This window comes from Gadus morhua, chromosome 16 (assembly GCF_902167405.1).
Source record: "Gadus morhua chromosome 16, gadMor3.0, whole genome shotgun sequence".
Lineage (NCBI taxonomy): Eukaryota > Metazoa > Chordata > Actinopteri > Gadiformes > Gadidae > Gadus > Gadus morhua.
In genome coordinates, this window is record NC_044063.1 from 26,114,572 (window position 1) to 26,135,149 (window position 20,578).

At 44.2% G+C, this 20,578-nt stretch overlaps 2 protein-coding genes across 3 annotated transcripts in view; both read left to right on the plus strand.

The window, feature by feature from the left end:
• The first annotated feature begins 294 nt into the window (after positions 1–294).
• Positions 295–1,758, plus strand: foxl2a (forkhead box L2a). 2 transcript variants are annotated; one of them, XM_030337297.1, is made up of 2 exons: positions 295–430; positions 656–1,758. In XM_030337297.1, the coding sequence occupies exon 2, from the start codon at positions 662–664 to the stop codon at positions 1,592–1,594; it is 933 nt and encodes a 310-aa protein (XP_030193157.1). In that variant the 5' UTR covers positions 295–430; positions 656–661; the 3' UTR covers positions 1,595–1,758. The 2 variants fall into 2 exon arrangements, with proteins under 2 accessions (XP_030193157.1, XP_030193156.1); XM_030337296.1 differs by having other exon boundaries at positions 295–426.
• Positions 1,759–8,811: 7,053 nt separating this feature from the next.
• pik3cb (phosphatidylinositol-4,5-bisphosphate 3-kinase, catalytic subunit beta) overlaps positions 8,812–20,578 on the plus strand; it is a 52,917-nt gene continuing 41,150 nt past the window's right edge. The window contains exons 1-2 of the mRNA XM_030380784.1: positions 8,812–9,146; positions 18,758–18,837. The gene's annotated coding sequence lies outside the window, so the exon portion shown is untranslated. The remainder of the gene's footprint in view (positions 9,147–18,757; positions 18,838–20,578) is intronic.

The following is a 20,578-nucleotide window of genomic DNA, read 5'->3' on the forward strand; positions in this document are numbered from 1 at the left end:
TTGTAGACCAATTTATTTAAGATAGTTCCACTGTGAATTAGGATAAGGCCCACGTTGGCTGTAGTGTCTCACTGCCATGCGGCGCGTATAGGACAGAACGCGTCTATTCCGTCTCACATTGAAAAATAAGACGCCGCTGTTGTTTTTTAATTATAGACAGAGAATGATTTCGGTGGTGCATTTCTCTCCATATCTTTAAAGGATCGTGTTATTTTCCATTCGGAGCCACCGACGGAGGCGGACCCCAAAAAGTACACAAATCACAATGCTCTACGTCGCAGTGTGGAAAGCTGCGCTGCGTAAACGCAGGCTGCGTGGAGCAGAAGGAAAGTGAAGAGGGATGGGCTAACTGAGGCACCAGACCACAACTCGGGTTGCGCCTCGATTACAAACCAGTTTGGACAAATCTGTTCGAGGGAGAAGAAAGTAGGTATATATCTAGCATCGATCCTCACAACTATTTCCACAAAACAGCAATTACGCAGCGCTGTTTTTCTGGTCATTTGAAGATATTTTTGGGGGAACTTCAAGGGCGCCTAGATGCGTCGGGACGAATAGCCATTGGTTTTACGCACTTGTGTTGCAAACACTATTGAAGTATTTTTTTTTCCAGCTTGTATATTTACTTGCTGGATTTGTTGTTGTTGCTTTGAAGTGCGCAATGATGGCTGCTTACCAAAACCCAGAAGATGACGCCATGACACTGATGGTCCACGACACCAACACGAGCAAAGAGAAAGAGCGGCCCAAAGAAGAACCGGTCCAGGAGAAGATCTCGGAGAAGACCGACCCGTCCCAGAAGCCCCCGTACTCCTACGTCGCTCTTATAGCCATGGCGATCCGGGAGAGCTCCGAGAAGCGACTCACCCTGTCCGGTATTTACCAGTACATCATCAGCAAGTTCCCTTTCTACGAGAAAAACAAGAAAGGTTGGCAAAACAGCATTCGGCACAATCTGAGCCTCAACGAGTGCTTCATCAAGGTCCCGCGGGAAGGCGGAGGCGAGAGAAAGGGGAACTATTGGACTCTCGATCCGGCGTGTGAGGACATGTTCGAGAAAGGAAACTACAGGAGGCGCCGGAGGATGAAGCGACCCTACAGACCTCCACCGACCCACTTCCAGCCCGGGAAATCTCTCTTCGGCGGGGATGGCTACGGCTACCTCTCGCCTCCCAAGTACCTCCAGTCCAGCTTCATGAACAACTCCTGGTCGCTGGGACAGCCCCCCACCCCCATGTCCTACACGTCGTGTCAGATGGCCAGCGGCAACGTGAGCCCCGTCAACGTCAAGGGGCTGTCCGCGCCCTCCTCCTACAACCCCTACTCCCGGGTGCAGAGCATGGCTCTTCCCGGCATGGTGAACTCTTACAACGGCATGAGCCACCACCACCACCACCACGCGCACTCCCACCACCCGCAGCAGCTGAGCCCGGCCGCCGCGGCGCCCCCTCCTCCCGTCCCCTCTAACAACGGAGCGGCGGCGGGCCTCCAGTTTGCCTGCTCCCGCCAGCCCGCCGAGCTGTCCATGATGCACTGTTCTTACTGGGAGCACGAGAGCAAACACTCGGCGTTACACACGAGGATTGATATTTAAATAACGTGCCACCAAAAGAATTGTCTCTGACGTGAGGAGTCTGGAAGAAAGGGACTGCAGAGATATCAACAAAAAATACAAAAGGAGAGTGTTTTTGTGGAGTGACATTTGTGACGAGCTCTTGGGTCCAATTTGACTGTGATCAACTAATGGGGGGGGGGGGGGGGGGGGGATATGCAGGAGTGGATGCTGAGAGTATTAAAATGGAGGTCGTGCAGAAGAGCCGCCGCCGCGAAACTTGAGGTAGCAGAACTTTTGGGAGCTATTTTACGTCCTTGTCCGTCCCCGTCCCGTCCCCGTCCCTGTCCCTGTCCCGTCCCCGTTCCCCGTTCGCCCGTCCCCCTTGGATTGAAAGACGTGCTGTGGCTTTATTGTAGTCTATATTGTGTTTTGAGACATTTGTCAAAAGCTATTCTTGAAGCATTTCCAGTCGTGTGTCGGCGGTGCGCGAAGCCTACCCGTGGGCCAGCCGCGGGCCTGAACGCACAGTGTCTCACTACCGGTGCCAAATGAGACATTCAAAATACGATTAGATGTAGGTCATCTCTAAACAATCACATGTGTTATTCTATCATGATTCTACTCAGGCTGTGTTGATACAACACACCGGGCTTAACCGGTGAGTGAAATCCTTTTTTATGTCAGTTTGGTGCCGTGTCTAAAATTAGGAAATGTGAAGATGACCTCGGACATACTAATTACGTACCAATTAGTAGGCTAACATTTCATTATCCGGTGCCAGGTTTGGTTTGTTTTTCTTTCTTTTTTTTATAAATGTAATTGTGTTGTCTCATCCACCTGGGACCATGTTTAATTCTAATTAGCACTTTCCCTCTTTTCTAGGTTTGTGAATTTCTTAATAAACGTGTATTTCTTAAAGTAATGCAATGATCATGACACAATTTGTTATTACCGATACAGACCATTTAGCTATTTGATAAACACAATTTACTTATAAAATGAACACTTAGACACAGTAATATAAGAATTAATAGGCCTACGTATCCCATTACAATATTAATGTATTAATATTTTAGGATCAATATGTTGATCCATTCAACATTCCATGCTCATCTAAAATAATATGCATTATATAATGTTATCTTTTGCTTTCGAGGAATTTTAATCCTACCAGTTTTAAACTCTCTCTCGCTCTCTCTTACTCGCTCACTCTCTCTCTCTCTCTTTCTCTATCGCTATATTTAGGCCTATATAATAATTATACATAATTAACTGCTAATCTAAACGTCGATGGATGTATCTGAGAGCTTGTTGGAAAACCAAATAGGGGATCCCTCAGGAGAGACAGAAGCTGGTCAAAATAAGGTCGCCTTGAGACACTATTAAATCGTTACACATTTGATTTATTGGAATTTAGGATGCGCCAAGGAAGAAATCAAATACAAAACCCTGCACCGGGTGAATATTTTAGCAATAATAATAATAGCCTATATTAATAATTGCATTAATAATCATTATAATATATTTTTTAATTAATAATACTTATAATACTGCTTATAATTATAATGCTAACATCTTCAAACCTCAAAATGATCTTGTCATCGAATTGAATAAAATTAAATATGCATTCTATTTATCTCCAACATTGTTCACCTTCCCATATTCGGCTGTTGTGATCGTCGTCTGGTAATGCCGGTTAACCTTTTGTGCATTAACTGATTCTGTAACTTTTGAACACGTTTTTATTGCACGAAGTAGGGCTTTTCCCTTACCTAGATGTGAACATTATGAACATTGCGACGAGGCTGCAATCTGTTCAATCCGTCCACGATACATGATGACCGTGTAATCCCCACACCGATGTGCTGCCTAAAGCCATCCCACACACACATCCACCCGTTAGATGAAGGCCTATTCTCACTTGACACGATTAATACATTTGAATCGGCCAGACACGAGGCCAGCTGTTCTGCCTTCTACACGAGAATATGGACGGCACACAGATGCAATGGTTTTGAAAAGGCTAAACATATTACGTTACCAAATGTGCATATAGATCCTAGTCCAATGACCGAAAATAGGTTAATATGTATCATTAAATATCAATAACTTGACATTGACTAGGCCTACCTTAATTCACTAAGTCATTGTGTGTAACAATCCGCCCTTTAAGCAACATGTTATTCCAGGCCTGAGAATTATTTCCATTGGTTTTATCAACATAGATTCACTCACAATATTACACAATATTCTACAAACAAATACGAATTTGTGGTTGAATATTGAAACGATACATAGGCTATATCTGATATTCCAGGCTACCTCTTGCGCTGTAATGCATCTCTCCAGCTCTTTATCGTTCAGATCAGGGTTATGGTTCCAACCCATCAGCATATATCCTACAGATGTCCCACATATGGACATCTAAAACAGACGATGTGTTTGTTATTTGCGGCGTTATGGGGCTCTAGCAGTTTATTTGACTAACTTGTGATAGAGCAGAGAGCCGCAGCTCTCCCTGCCCCGCGCAGCGCCTCCTCAGCTCACATCTTAATCCTCCGGAGCGGCGGGACGGGCCTGCAAGGGAGCGTGTATATTTTCTCTTTGCTTCCTAGCATTAATGTTTTGTAAACACGGAGGAGATAAGGGACCATTTGAAAGGCAAGTGTATTGTAAACACTATACTAAAAAATAATAAATAGAAATGATTTGCCAAAAAAAAAAGAAGGAAATATGATACATCCTAGTTACTCATCCGGGACATTAGACCTATATTGTGTCACAGGTAGGCCTACTACCTAATGCTTGATGCTCGGTGCATACAATTCAAAAAGTGTATATATTGCATCAGCGATACAGAAGCATCATATCAGGGAAAGTCTACCAACACAAAAGTGCATGTGTTGGTAGACCTACCTTTCGGGACATCTATTGAATCCCTAACTGTACAAGCATGTACGTATACGTACGCACGCACACGCACCCATACGCACGCACGCACAAACCATATGATTACACCGGAAAATGCTAGCGTGTGTCAGAGTTGGGGGCTCAGCGGGTGTGCATGTGAGCGCAGAGGTTAAGGTGAACGGTTCACGCGGTAAACAACTCGCGGGCGTACAGGATGTCGCGGAGGCCCGGGACACATTATGCACGTGCCTAGAGCGACATAAACAAAACATTTGTTTTTGAGGCAGCACAGGCTCCATAAAAATCTATAAATTACCTAAATCATATCCATAATTCCACCACATTTTGTATAACTACAGGTAGGTAAGAATTAAAATATGGCTCTACATTGGCCATTAAAATAATTATTAAATTGAACAGTGAATAGGTCTCCATCTTATTTGATTATTGATCCATCCTTACCATCTACGCAAAATATGATCATAGATCAATAATTAATTGATCAGGAGATATGAAGTTGCAGCAAATAAATGGTGAAGTGAGTTGGGGTGATTGCAATCACTAACCTCATATAATTTGAAGTTTATCTTTATTCATCAATTAATTGTAGGGTTTAGTATAGGTATTTTTCATAGTGCCTTTTCATGTTTCTTCTATGGCGCATATGGAGCAGTTGCATGCGCAAAAAATAGGGCAACGCTCTTGTTCTTTAAATGTTATACATAGACCCAATTGCGAATATCAACAGGTACTTAAATGAGCGTGCCAGACATCCATTACTTGTGTTGTAACTTCAGATTAATAATAAGCCTGCACGGTTCGTGTCTTTCGGCGTGGATATTGACGCACTGCGGGGTTTGTTACGCGCGTCTTTCAGTGGAGCGGTCCCCGAGCACCCGTGATCGGAAGCTCTCCTTTTGTTGCGCTCTGAAAGATGACAGAATATAATCAACACGATGAGCGAGGTCAGATCATTCTGAAAGAGCACGTTTAACCCCTCGCTCCTCCACCTACATCAGGCCTGCACGACGCGTTTTGCTCCCGAGCCAGCAGTTTATCTGTCTTCGCCTGAGTGCGTGTTACGCGTTCACCAGGTCGACCAGGTTTGTAGCGTTGCAGCATGTGGCACGAGATAGAGCCCAACGATGTGACCCGGCCGGTCGTGTCACACATAGGGTGACCGCGTTCCCAAATGCGCGAACACAATTGAATTCCAGGGATGCTTGAGAATGTTTGAGATGGGAGAGTAACTGTTTCCACGCAGAGCCTGCACGGATCAGCCCGGCCCCATTGAAAAGGAGAGAAGGGTCACCAGTGTTTGGTATTCACCAACTCAAAACAGGAAAATATGTAAAGATTTGATTCGCAGAAAATCCGGCAATTGTTCGAATTCGTGTGGGTTTTTTCCTCTTTTCGAGTGGAAGTTAATTCTGTCCCTCTTTGTCCCACACACACTTTCAATTGTTTCATTTTTTAACCCGGCCTTTGGTGGATCTCCAATCTACTCGACGTGGTACGTTGTCACATGACATTTCCTCTCAACACAGATGTCTATCTTAATTACAACTCGAGATGCAACCCTATACGTGGCAATAAATTATTCTTTAAAAAACCCACATAATAATTATTATGGTGTGTTTGGATACAGCAGCATTATTTATCAACACACGGATGCCTGCTATAAACTAGGCCAACTCGGGCCGAAATGGGGATAAAAATAGCTATGAATAACGTGTCTATAAATACGCAAGATGAGCATCAACTGTCTGTCCCTGCAGCTGCATCTCCTGACGACCTCCCTGTGCCCCCCGAGCAACAATGGGGGCCAAAGACTCCCAAATGTCAACGTGCGCCGGAGCCAAGTCATACAACATGACGCGACGCATGCCAGATCCAAACGTGCAAACTCCAATGTTTCCAATATACATGATTATTATATATATATATATATATATATATATATATATATATATATATATATATATATATATATATATATATATATATATATATATATATATATATATATATATATATATATATATATATATATCGTTTACATACATGTATAAAATTGGACATAGCCCTTTATCATGTTTAATGTTTTTTGAGGAACATATATTTGCATGTCGTTGATAAATGAGGCCTATATTCTGAACAGACCAGTTATTAAGGCTGACCTTTATCCCCGTGCACCCGCCCATCTCTGCAGGCAGCGGAACCGGGCAGCTTGTACTGTAAAGGGAAGTGTGATAAAGCGCTTCCCCCTCTTGCTTGGGAACTCTAAATTGCTTTGTCGGGTTTTAAATGGAAGCGCGTTTCCCATCATGACTTGATTGAGTCTATTTTTAAACCCTTTCCCCTGCTCATGTCCCCTCGAAAACAAATTGTGCTAGAGGATATGCCTAGAATACAGACGATAAAGGCTATTAACAATCACAATTATTGTAAAACGAAGATGAATTAATCTCGATATTCCAGAGTGTTTTGTTAAACTGCACGCCTGTTATATGGTTCTGGGCATCGAGCCATAACGTGGTTTATTTGTGACGTCATAGCCCGGGGAGTCATTAGGAAACATAATTTGGAGATCTTGACTCAAGTTAGGTACTCCAGCACTGTTGAGCGTAAACACGAATTTGAACAATAATGCCTAATTCGCTTCTAAACAAATGTAGGAAACAGACAGCGATGCATACATCACATTTTCTGACTTGCCTAACGAAGATTGGAGGCTTGGGTCTCTGAATGTACGTTCATCACTGTCCAACACATACGCAAATAAACAAGCAGGGACGATCTAATCATCTTTCGTTGCAATGAATATGTTTCCTTCAAGCAATTACATACCTCTTGGCAAAAGCTACCAATTAAGCAAATTATTATATTTTGATATCCATACTTATACGCCTACTCTTGAAGTTCCCTTTCAAGTCCCGTGTGCTTTTTATTACATGCTTATCATCCGTGATAAGATTATGCATAGTGAACGTTTGAATTGGTTAGGTTACATTTAATCGAATAAGAATCGAGGGGGGGGGGGGGGGGGGGGGGGTCTAATTGAACCATGCTGTATTTAGGGCCAGAGTGCACATGACGTTGACTCCGAGCACAGTTCTTTAGCAATGTTGTACACACTTAAATGGTCAAGAAGGTAAGACACTGAGAATGTCCATATATCACGACTCATTATTAATAGGCCTAAGTATTGCTGTGCCTCTTTGCTGCCTCCTTAAGGCACGGTAGTGTACCACTCAATTCTATCCAAAGTAAAAACAAAGAAACACCAATGAAGTCTTATTGGTGTCATATTTATCAATGAGGTTATGCGTGTGATAATAATTCGTGTTTTTTTTTATAAGTTTGTGTATAGGCAGTAAAAACATAAAATGGGACCGATTAACATGGAAAATGAAATGATAAGGAAAGGGTTTCTCTATTTGAAGAAAATGTCCAACATCACTGTTCATATCTCTAGCCCGTCTAGGCAGGAATTATCACAGGTGAATAATGTCATTAATTTCCTACTAATGTTTATTAACAGTGTAATAGATGCTTATTTTTAGATGCTGACTTATTATTTAGATCTGTGTGACTATATGTACATTCAAAGTGCCTGGTTAGATGTTTAACGTAGATGTGTCTATGGTGGTATGGTAATGATTTTTCAACGGACATTGCAACAAACTTGTAACGTAATGAGCAATTTTCTTCAATTGTTTTCGGTAGTTATCTTTCATTCCATATTGATGAGGTGTGGACGATATGGATGAATGGGTAGTTAGTTAGGGGTAGGCCTATAGAGAAAGTCATGGCCGATTGTATTACCCAAATCCCAAAGCGAAGCGTCTCATGACATTATGTGCATGAAGCATAGGTATGATGTCTTACCTCAGCTGACCACCAGGATGCAGCACAATCACACCGATGCAGCACTTTAACTCGTCGTGTGATATAATTCACGTGTTAACAATTTATGGTGTTCTCAATCTCCATTAGATGTTGGGTTAATAAACGGACAACGGGCCCATCAGATGTTAACATGTAGCCTATGCACCGCTTATCGGACCTTTATTCCGTAACATGGAATTATTATCCCAAAATAATTAAATTAGAAATAAACTGGAGAAATAAAGACTACGATAACTGCGTGCAATCAAATCAATCATCATTTGATTCGCACACAACTCAGTTAATTCATATCCTCCAATGTTTTTCTTATTCCAACCATATTCTCCCAAGTATTCTGTTTCCGGGTGAAATCACGACTCCCAAGAAGTTCTTCTTGTCAATTGACGAGACGCGACGGTGCAGCGCAGGCCGCTCCGCCGGAATGACGCAGCCCGGGAGGGAGTGAAAGAGGGAGGGAGAGGATGTGGAAGCAGAGAAGAGAGGGAGCAGCGGCGGTCTAGTGCTGTGGTGCACCTTCTGACGAACAGGAAGCGCCACGGCTCCGTGCTCCACCTGCGCGTTCGGTTTTTTACGTCTTGCGTGGAGGACTGGAAGACCGAGCGACAGACAGCCAGCCGGGCGAGGGGGATTCAGAGCGTCACGCCGTACTCTTTGACCGGAGAAACTCACTCTGGAAGAGAAGTGCACCGATAAGTCAGCCCTGCGTGTTGTTTTATCAGGTGGTTTGGTTCACCTATACTTCAAGTTTAAGCCGGAGAGGAACTCAAAGGTAAGCACCCCCCCCACACCCCCCCCCCCCAAAAAAACACACACACTCGAGTAGATGGTTTGGATCGAGTTGATCACGATGAGAGACAGAACACTGCCTACAACGCACTGACACTCTCGTCCACTATCGCTACATTCTTGCGTTTTGGTAGAAGCCTGTTTTAAAAAGCATTGATTCCCTCCGTTTCAAACGATCATGACGATCACTCTTACTTCCGTGACTACCGAGCTCTGAACTTTGACTTTGCTGTTGTGTTACAATCACGTCAACAATAGTATGGGGATTGTAAATAAGAAAATAACATCATCACGGGAAACGAGTGTCTTCTTGCTGAACCAACGCGATGCCTGCCCGGAGAGAGTCGGCGTGACACTGACAACCTGATCTGTTTCTTCTAGATCTACTTCTCCTAGATCTGTAGGGTGATGTGAAAGTTCAGAATAAACTAGGTGACATTTTGTGCGGCGTCAAGTGGCACTGTTGATTGTACCGTATTGGACCGTAATCTCAGCCCTGGTGTTTGAATACGATCAGTGCAGAACGTCTGTCTGTCAAACGAGGCTGAGTGACATGGTGGTGGGAGGTGGAGTAGCGCTTTGTTGATCAGAGAAATAGCCAAAAGGATGACTCCTTTTGAGCACCTTTTTGTCCGAGTTGGGACACATGGAGCATACATGATCTGCGATAGACTTTAACAGTATGCTTTTCGAAAACCACTTTAACTATAATGTCTGAGTTTCTCCCATGTCCTGTTCTTTTAGGGATATATACTGTAGGCTTCATGTGAAAGTACAATCAGTGTAGTCCGTTATGACTCCATAGAGAGAGAGAGAGAGAGAGAGAGAGAGAGAGAGAGAGAGAGAGAGGGAGAGAGAGAGACGCCAGGTAGTTCTGAGGTAAGAGAAAACTAGTGATAAGGATTGGTGACGTCATAACGTACACAGCAGCCAACAATGCAGCTATTTACTCCTTACCAGATTTAGTCCCAGAGAGAGCAGGCCTCTCCCAAAGGATGGACCATGAATGAAAAGTAAAAAAAAAAAGGGTTCTACAAAAAAACAGCAGTTGTGTAACGGGAGCTAAGAACCAATGACGTCCATGGTCTGTGTTTCACAAGATAATTAGTCAGCTGGGAAGTGGGCCACAATCTGGTCCTTGAGGCTCTGCTTGGATAGAATTAGTGTTTTCTATTTCATATAACTTTCTTTTAATTTGAGGATTTTTTTTATTATGCTAGGTCATGAGGGGGTAAGGTAATGAAACTAAATGGATCTATATCAACGCTGGCTGAGCCAATAGGCTGCTGAAATGGAGAGCAGTGATGTGTTGAAGTGAAGCTGTCTGACTGCCTGATGCGTTTAGAGTCTCACAATACTATGTTTACTTGTTGGGAAACCACCATAATATGTCTCCTTTAAGCTATAAGGATAATCATGAAGCTACATTTGCATGAGCCTTCTTTGTGTCAAAAATATCTGCCTGAAAGAAGACTGGGCAACAATCAAACTATACAGGTATGATGAAACACTGATTTTTTTTGTGAAACTGCATTACAGTGTGACTTTATTGCCTAACGTGGTGACCTTGAAACTAAATTAAAGACTATGCTACCCTTCGGTAAGGCTTCACTGCTGAAATTAATGCTCCACTTGATTGTATGATTGGTTTGTTTACACAGTGAGTGTCACACCTGCTTTGAGACTCATGCATGATTGACAACCCTGGCTAACGTCAGTGCCTCGTGGAGAGCAATTGAACCAAGACAACATACAGTAAAGCGATGTAGAACCGTCCCGTTGGTGACGAAAACATCCTAGCTAGCTTCCTTGATGTTCACAACATTAGGTAGGATATCCTTCCGATGTAGCATATCCTTCATTGATAGGATATCCCATTACTATGACAATCGGAGATACCGCAGCTGCATCACGCTATTCTGAAGTCACATGATGCCAGATTCAGATTACTGGGGCTCCATTTATGTAACCTGTACTTGGAGGCCAATACAGTCAGGAAATAAGTGTATCAAATAACTGCCTACCAAGTTCCTCTGGTTCAGGAAGAAGCCCTGATAAGCAGTACTTAAAATCGTTAAAAATAAGTGTAAAACAAGAGTATAGACAAGAAGTTTATGTATTTGGTTTGAGATAGATGAATTTAACATATGACATCTTAAGTTTGATTGGTTACAAGTATTCAGACTCCATAAGCATGTCATAACACATATTTTTTGTTATCATTACCGATACAAACCTTGCATTTATGCATTTTCCCATACTGATATAAGGAGGCCTGTGGCCCTCAAGTAAGGAGGGTTCCTCAGAAAGTAGACAAAGCCACGCTCAGGGGCCCGGGCCCCAGAAAGCCCAGTATAGCGCTGACTCAGCCAGCACTCACACTGTTCTTATTCTAACAATGTGTTGGTGAGCTCCAGCAGAATACCTCCTCTGTGCCGGGCACCTGCCCTGGCTGACACGAGCCACCTGAAAACTCTTTGTCCTTTGTCCTGGAGCTGATGTGCGATGAAACACCTGCACACACTTCACTCTTTTGTCATCCCACCTTTGCTCTGCTTGCTCTTAAAACGCTCTTTGTGGTCCCGCCCTTTCCCATCGCCTGAACCATGTGTCATATAACCCTTTTTGTATTTCCCTTCCCCTATTTTTGGTATCTTGTATGCAACACACACACACACACACACACACACACACACACACACACACACACACACACACACACACACACACACACACACACACACACACACACACACACACACACACACACACACACACACACACACACACTTCCTGCTGTCAAGCTTCTGAAGTAATCGCTCCTTTTCTATAGTTGTGTAATATCCTCTCCAGTGTGGGAGAAAGGTGTGTGCATGCGTGTGACCTTCTGTGCCTCCACATTTTAATCAGGCGATGCTGTATCCACCCGACACGTCCGCATGTTCCCATGTATAAGGCCAAGGAAGAACAACCAGGGACCAAGATCACAGTGATGCTTCTTCAGTTGACACTACATCGATACTCATGCTGAAAGAGAGCATGCTGTAAGGCATACTCCCACTCAAGAGATGGGAGCACCTAGCAGCCTGGCAGGCACCAACCTGCCAAAGAATGTGTGTGTATCCGTTTGTGTGAGAAAGAGTGAGAGGGAGGTAGGAAAGTTGGTATATACTCGGAAATACATCGGAAACAAGATGGAAAGATAAATTATTGAAAGGTGAACCGTGGTTACGTGTTGAACCTTAATGGTTGGTTACGAGCAGGTTACCATAAGACAACACATCGGGACGTGTAAAGACCTCTAACATGACTACACAATGACCACGACAACAATGGGTCACAACAATGGGTTTACCATGTCCACAATGATGTCATCAGGGGTTGCACCAGGTAATGCGTGCTACCTGAAAAGTTCTGTGTCAAACACAACAGAGGTCATGTGGCAAAGGTCACATTGTTGTCTCTTTGACTTGACCTCTCTTGGCTTCATGATTGGTGTCACCTCAGGCAAAGAGGGGGCATATTGTGTTGTTCCAAGCTGATGGGCAGTTTCATATTTTGTAGCATCGCTTAACAATGCTTCTCCTACTGATTACTTTTTATTTTTATAAAAAGTAAATGAAGAACACATTAACGTGATCACACTGCCCTGTAACCCCTGGGATGTGTCGTAGGTGTAGCTTCCCCGTGACAATACTCATTTTGGTCGAGCTATGTGTTGCTATATGTGCTATAAATTCTAGGAAGGAGGTGTGGCGTGATATCCACATGGTTACAACTAAGTTTACTTTTTGTTAAAGCTGTTTTTTAAGCTGGTACCAGCTTAAAAAAACCATGGCATTATACTACAAGGGTCCGAGAAGCCTAACCCTATCTCGGATGCGGCCATCGACATCATCAACATCAAATTTTGTGGAGCTCTGCCCAGACAGAGCTCCACAAAATTGGGCTCAAGATTTTGGGTTCATTGCCCCTTAATTATTGGTCTTACTCTCACCACATGCATACATGGGTGAGGGCCATTGCTTTGGCAGGTACCCATGGTTGTACTTTGTAATACCAGACCCAAAATACATCATGAGGTCGGACCAGACCTTTCAATGCTAAACTGTATTCAATTGGGAGTCCTGATGGTGGCAATTTTAGTGTGTGTGTGTGTGTGTGTGTGTGTGTGTGTGTGTGTGTGTGTGTGTGTGTGTGTGTGTGTGTGTGTGTGTGTGTGTGTGTGTGTGTGTGTGTGTGTGTGTGTGTGTGTGTGTGTGTGTGTGTGTGCACCAAGCTGAGATGGACCTTTGTTCAGCAAGAGAGTAACTGATTTACAGCATCCTGGGGAACTCTTGAGAATCGACACACAAATGATTGACAACCCCAGTCTCATAGCTGCTGGTGTGCCTAGAAAGTCAAAGCCCTCAACTGTTCACTGGGTAGGGCAACAGTTAAATAAAAAGCAACCGTCTAACCCTAAATTTGACTTTTCTTTTGGGCACACCGAAATGTGTGTGTCCAACTGGCCGTGTGCATTTCTCTCTGCGTCCCAGTGTGTTGTGTATTGTTCTGCGGGGCTGGGCCCACAGACAGACAGTGGTCTTTTGTTGATGAGAAGGCAAATGGTGACGCATGCTCTAATGTAATGGCCCCCCTCAGGGCCCAAGAAGTGCATGACATGAGCGTTTCCAAGCACATTCCTGACTCTGTCAACTTGTGTCTGTTTGTCTTGTCCTATTTCTCCTTCCTTTTTTTTTTTTAATCCTCTTTTTTTTGCTTTTCTAAATTGTATATTCAGCAAACCACATTATGGAGGTATTTTATAGGACTTTGAATGACTTGAATAAGTGGCCCCCTTCCTGCCCCGCATCCCCACGGCATCTCCACCCAACCTCCACCTTGTTTCAACACCAACTTCACAGCACATGGGCTCTGTCAAGTTTTACATTTAGGGTATGCAACATCTGCATATTTATGGCTTCTTTTCAGGCCCTCAGGGATTTTTAGCCATTGTCCGGTAGGAAGACAATGAAGTGTAGAAGCGGCCCCCTTCACCCACATACTGTCCCCAATGCGAACCCCGGGGGTCTTGTTTACGGCCCCTTGAAGAGGAGCAGCCTCAGGCCTAGTTGCCCTGCAGGAGGCCATCGGGTTATGCTGCTGTCTGATATGGGTCTGGAGATAATGGAGAATCTTGTAATATTCCTTATACAAATGCCATGAACTGTTTCCAACTGCTCCAATATAAATCACAATTTTATGTCTTGATATAAGAGGCCTTTACGTTTATCTTCATGTGGTTAATGATATTGACCCCACTCTACTAGATCTGGACGGTTTTCCTATCAGACAAGGTTGAAATTGCATTAGTGGCATGCCATGGTCTGTATGAAAAACCGCTGGATGCAAAGAAATTCCTTCGAGGTCCTTTAAGTCCCCCTCAGTACCGCGACCGAGGGCATGCTGGCCACAAAGGTGTGATTGTGTGTAGTCGGGAAGGAGGGACTGGGTGAGAGAGGGAAACACAGAGGCCCTGTTTACGTGAGTGTCTCGAATCTCTTTAAATCCCGATTTGAGAAACCGTTGTGGGTGAGATTGCGACTTCAGGAGGGAGTGTTCTCCGTCGGAGCAGAGGGAAACACTTGTAAGACACAGTCAGAGGACTGGAACCAAAACCATCTCCGGAGGTACATGGCACATTCGATCCAGATGACTGGCGATAGATTCTCGTCTAGACTTGCTGAAGCGTAGTCGGGTGTTGTCACGTGCTTGATGCTGGCCGTCCGCCAATATAAATCGGGGGGGGAAATCTTTTTTTAAATATATATATATATATTGTATATAATATATATATTATTAAAACTAGATTGATGTTTTAAGATCCACATGTTGTTCTTGTGTAAAAAGTAGAGAGAAAGAGGGAGGGAGGGAGAGAGGGGTCCAGCTTGAGTTGATAGGTGTTGTTGGCGGGCTGATGCAGCTCACAGTCAATTTAGGATCCTGCATTCCCTGCATTCCTCTGCAAGGGGCTGGGTGGATCAGAGGAAGTGTGTGTGTGTGTGTGTGTGTGTGTGTGTGTGTGTGTGTGTGTGTGTAGAGAGAGTGGGATGACAATACAGAGTTAGCAAGAGACAAACTTTCTCCCTGTTTTTATATGATGTGTTTGTTTTGCCATTGTATACGTGGTAAATACTAGACGACAGCTGTGTGTGTGTGTGTTGTTCTAGACATTCTGATAATCACATACATGAGCGCTCATGTAAATCTCCACCAGTATGTGCCCAAAGTCCCTGAGACATAAACAGCCATGCAAGGCCTAACTTGCGTCATGGGTACAATGTTGGCCTTGTCTCGATAGCCTCTTGGATTCAAGTGTTGTTTTAACTCCAGTCTCAGGTAATAAGGATCCAACGAGCAGATCCCCAGGTTCCTTGTGTGTGTGTACCACTGAAGCGAGTGATTTTGAACCACAGTTTCTGTACTAAACAAATAATGTCTGCCTTTATCACTGAATGCCTGTGGAAGTGATTGTGAAGCTGTACTCCAGAGTAGAGTGAATCATCTCCTACTGCATAGCCCCAAGCCATTCCTCCTCTATTAGTCGTTGTTGATGGCAAATATATGCTCCGGATGAGGTAGCCTAGCTCACCTTTTGACCTGGATAGCTAGTTGTTTTTCTATTGTGATGATGAGTAATACATTGAGATTGAGCAACACATTTGTTTTTTTGTGTCCTGTATTATCTGTGCTGGTTTTGTCTTAATTAGTTTTGCCTACCAGAATAACTTCAAAAGTATGAAATATGATAATCACACAACCATGTCCTTGTCACATTTTACAAGTTCCCAAAATGTCCACACACACACACACACACACACACACACACACACACACACACACACACACACCCCTCATTGGGTACCACCCAAGTAAACAAGATAGACTATCTTTACCAGTGGGAGAATACAGGAAGTGCACTTAAAGTGTGTGTGTGGGGCGTTTCATTTAAGAAAACCATGATGTCATGGATTGAGAAGGCTAACTGAAAGGTACCCAAAGCGCTTTACATAGTTAGTTATAGTACATGTGTTTGTAGGGGGTATGACACCTCATCCACCTAATAACTGTAGGCTTCCCGAGAAACTGCTCATGACCATAACATGTGACGCATGCAAACACACAGTCACACACACGTGTGTTATTTCTCTTCCTACATTTTGGCTATCTGGCTCTTCCTCTGCTTTCATGTTTATTTAATGTATGGCTCTGTTTACATCTCCGTGTCCGTAGTAGCTTCAGGGCTTCCCTTTTGAATCCGGGCCTGCAGGAGCGATGGAGAAGAGGGTGGATGGCATTAGCTGAGATTGATATACTGTGTAGTGTGTTAACTCTCAGGGACATGGCTGCTCCACCTGCCAAATTCTCAGCTCAGTGCACAACATGGCCCAACATTGAGCTCTGATAGGGTGGAATATCACTGTCCCTATTTCAAAGTCATTCCTTAATAACACACAGAATAGTTCAGTGTAATTGGGTGCACCTGTTAGTTGTTTTACTTCAAAATGCAGTTAAAATGGCGTTATTGTCAATGGCGAGTGTTCTTCGTGTTTTTTGTTTTGAGACATTTGTACCAGAGGGCGGTCAGGGATAGATGAGGCGTATAGCTTTGAGGTGAACGTTAAGTGGTGGCTGTGTGTGGTCATCGCGTCAGCGGCGCTCTCTGTTACGCCCGGAATTACTGACCAGTCAGCCATCTCCATGAATCCATTCAGGGATGGCGAGCATCTCCGATACTGGGAATAGAAAGTGTGTACTTCTCCTACCTTGGGTCTCATTCCCTCACGGCAGTCTGAGGATATTAAATAAATCAACTTAAAAATCCACACCCGTAGGTGAACTGAGAAATCTCCCCAGACTTAAGATGTGGATATTTGTAAAACGACGCAGATATAAGCTTTATTTAGAGTTACTTGCATACTTGTTACACTCTGCGGAGTTGTATTTCAAAATGACCTCAGGTCAAGCAGGGTTGCCAGCTTTAAAGCAGCGAGTGGAACAGAACATGGAATGTAAAGTGATAATGTAAAGTGGAAAGGGAAAGTGAAGGGAGGCATTACGGGAGATGGACCAGGCCTTATCGTGTTCAGTGCACTCTGTGCCATCTTTATCTCCACCGTCCGGTCCATATGGGGCCCTTATTAGGAGTTTAGGTTTTTAGAGGGAGTTGTTAGCGGCAGGGCAGAACCACACGCTCTCAAAGCATCATGAGCACTATCTACCCATTTCCCATTAATCTACCATGCATGCATATCTACGCTCGCATCATTAGCCGTACCTCTGAACCCAACTCCGGCTGGCGCCTTCTGAGTGGCTGCTGCTCCCACACACGCGTTATAATCAGGCACCCGTAACGCAGCTTGCCCACTGCACCGTCCGTCAACGGATGATGGAAGGCGTGGCTAACGGATGGGGGAGTAGTCTTTGCAGAGGCATCCGTCAGCCAATCAAATCGCTTCCCGCTAACAACAACAAAGCCGGGTTCTTCCTGCTTCTTCCTGCTTGTTGATATTGCGTTTTTGTCCTTGCAAGATGGATCCCGTTGTAGCAAGGAGGGTGTTATTTAGAATTGCAGTTGTTGCTGCTTTGGTCCACAGACGTGGAAAGCATGTGCATCGGTGTTGTTGGGCTCACCCCATTCTCCGGACACGAAACCAGAGAGGGGAGTATCACGAACTTGTGCAGGAGTTGTGTCTCGATGCTCTCTTATTTAGGCAGTATTTTCGGATGTCTCTGAAAGAAATTCCCCGCTGCCGGCCTGCTTTGACATATCCACGCGCTTTCCCGGGTCGTTTCACCAGGGTGATTTTCATTAGTCAGAGCCCCAATAGTGTCACAGTGCATACATTTGCATGCGCGTTCTGATTGGATGAAGGATCCGTCGCTGCCTGAAAAGTTGAAAAGTTTTCAACTTCTTGACGGAGCCGACGGATCCAACGGAGCGGATGGATCCATAATGCATTGCGGCTCCCCCCATTCAAAGTCAATGGGATCCGTCAACGAACGGTTGCAGTGTGCAAGTGGTGTTATGTCTTGTTCACACTACATGCGTCCGTCAATGGATGACCGAGGGCGTGTAGGGGACTAGTCTCTGTAGACGCATACTGCAGCCAAATCAAATAGCTTCCCGCTACAAAGCCAATGTGTGGATATAAATGCAAAAGATGACAGGTGTCTAAAAACAATCCTATCATGCAAAATGGATTCAGGAAACGTGTGGAGTTTATTTGCATAACCGCGTAATAACCGCATAATTTGCATAATAAGGCCGAGCATGCGTGATCTGATTGGATGACGGATCCATCGCTGCCTGCACATTTTTCCTGAAAATTGTTCAACTTTCTTGACGGAGCCGACGGATCCAACGGAACGGATGGATCCACAATGCATTGCGGCTCTGCCCCATTCAAAGTCCATGGGATCCGTCCTTCAACGGATGCAGACCGCAAGAGGGCTTAGTCTCGCACACCTGCCGTGTTATCGTTGTCTCCGCTAACCTGTGAAATCATTGTTCTCTCTCCCTCTCTCTCTCTCTCTCTCCCCCATCCCCAGATGCAGTCTCCCAGTAGCTCTCCAGATGCCCCCAGCAAGCATCCCACAAACAGGAAGTAGCGGCCTCCAGAAGATTGCAGGTAGGACTTTCTGCCGTGTGCGAGCAGTACAGGAATGCTGGGTGTTGGAGATGGGATAGCTAGACCAAATAAGCACAGGGGAGTTTGACTCGGGCGAGCTGGCACATTTCTGCCTTGATGTCAAAGTCTCCATGAAATTGTGATTGACGTCTTGACCTTAGTGGCTCATTTGCACAGCCATATTGTTTACCCTAGTAGGTATGCATTAGTGCCCGACCGATTTATCGGCCTGCCAATTTAATCGGCCGATTATAGCCTTTTTGAAAATAATCAGCATCGGCCAAAAAGACGCCGATTACAACCGATTATTATTATTATTATTTTTTTTTTTTTATAAATGTTATTGCGCTTAGTATCCTGCAGATTGCGCTCCTACTCGCCTTGCTAACTGAGAACTTTAGCTGGAGTAAAAAGAGGAGATTGAATTTTACCGTACCACAAAGCACGCTCGCTCAGGCAGCTGCGCGCTCACCTCACCAATGTACACAAGACGCGTTGTTTGAGCATGTTGTGCCTGTTTTTTTTTAGGTCCCAGGCCATGTTAATTTGTTATACTGTAGACTCTAACGGTGAGACCATACTGCTCAGCACGCACGTGTTAGTCACTGCTCACGAGCGCAGCACATTGGGAGTTAGTTATTTATTTTACATTTTACATTACACTCATTTTTGACTGTAAATGTATTCTAAAACACTCAAAGGTTCTGCATTCAATTCACATATTCGTCAAAAGTGTGTAAAGCATATTTAAGGTATCAAAAACTAAGTTTTATGTTGTTGTTTTTTTTTCTTTTTTTTTTTTTTTTTAATCGGCCGATTAAATCATAATCGTAATTTTTCTCTGAAAATAATCGGCATCGGCACTCAAAAATCAATATCGGTCGGGCCCTAGTATGCCTGCATGTTAGTCGGCCAAAATGCACAAATCAGTTATCTGATGTTAGAAACGTCCTCATTCTGGCTCTGGCAGGCCTGAGATCTTGAGCAATTCAAACGTGTTTTCATAACCTCCACATAAAACTCTCTCTGCGACGGGTTGCCACCCAGTCAACCAGCTATGCGGTCACTTTCACATCAGCCAATGAGATCCTGAAGAATCAAGTCACATTCCTCAAGGTGAAACTGGACTTGTACGTCATGTAACAGAATTGACGTGGAGTGAATGGAAGCTAGTCAGGGAGAACCTGAATGAATGATTTTAAGAGAAGCATATCTTTCAATTGAAACCCAACAACTGTCAGCCCTTTGGGTTGTGGATTAAATCGTGCCACTGAGCACAATGTTCTGTGTCTGGTTCCCCGGCACCTAATCGCTGCATCCGACGGCCAAACGAATGCTTCCAGCAGCACAGGTGCAGTTGTCACATCTATTGACATGGCAACGGCTGTCAACAAATACTGGGAGGCCGGTAATCACCAATAATGAACACGCATCGTACCACCAGCCCCCCATCTCTCTTTCTTTCTCGCTTCCCCTTCCTTCGCTTCAGTTAAATCTCACTGTCTCCCTCGCTGAATCTCTTGCTCATCCGCCTACTCCGATGTGGAAAATAGCCTGATCCAATTATCGCTGTCCGCAATGAGCCACCAGCACTTTCTTTACCATTTCCCTTTTTCTTCCGCTCTTTCTAGTTTCTTCCATTATCGTAAATCCAATACGGGAGATTTTTCAACGCTTTGTAATACTGGCGCACACTGAGCAGCAGCATCTACCCCATTTCCCGTTAATCATTCCTTGAAGG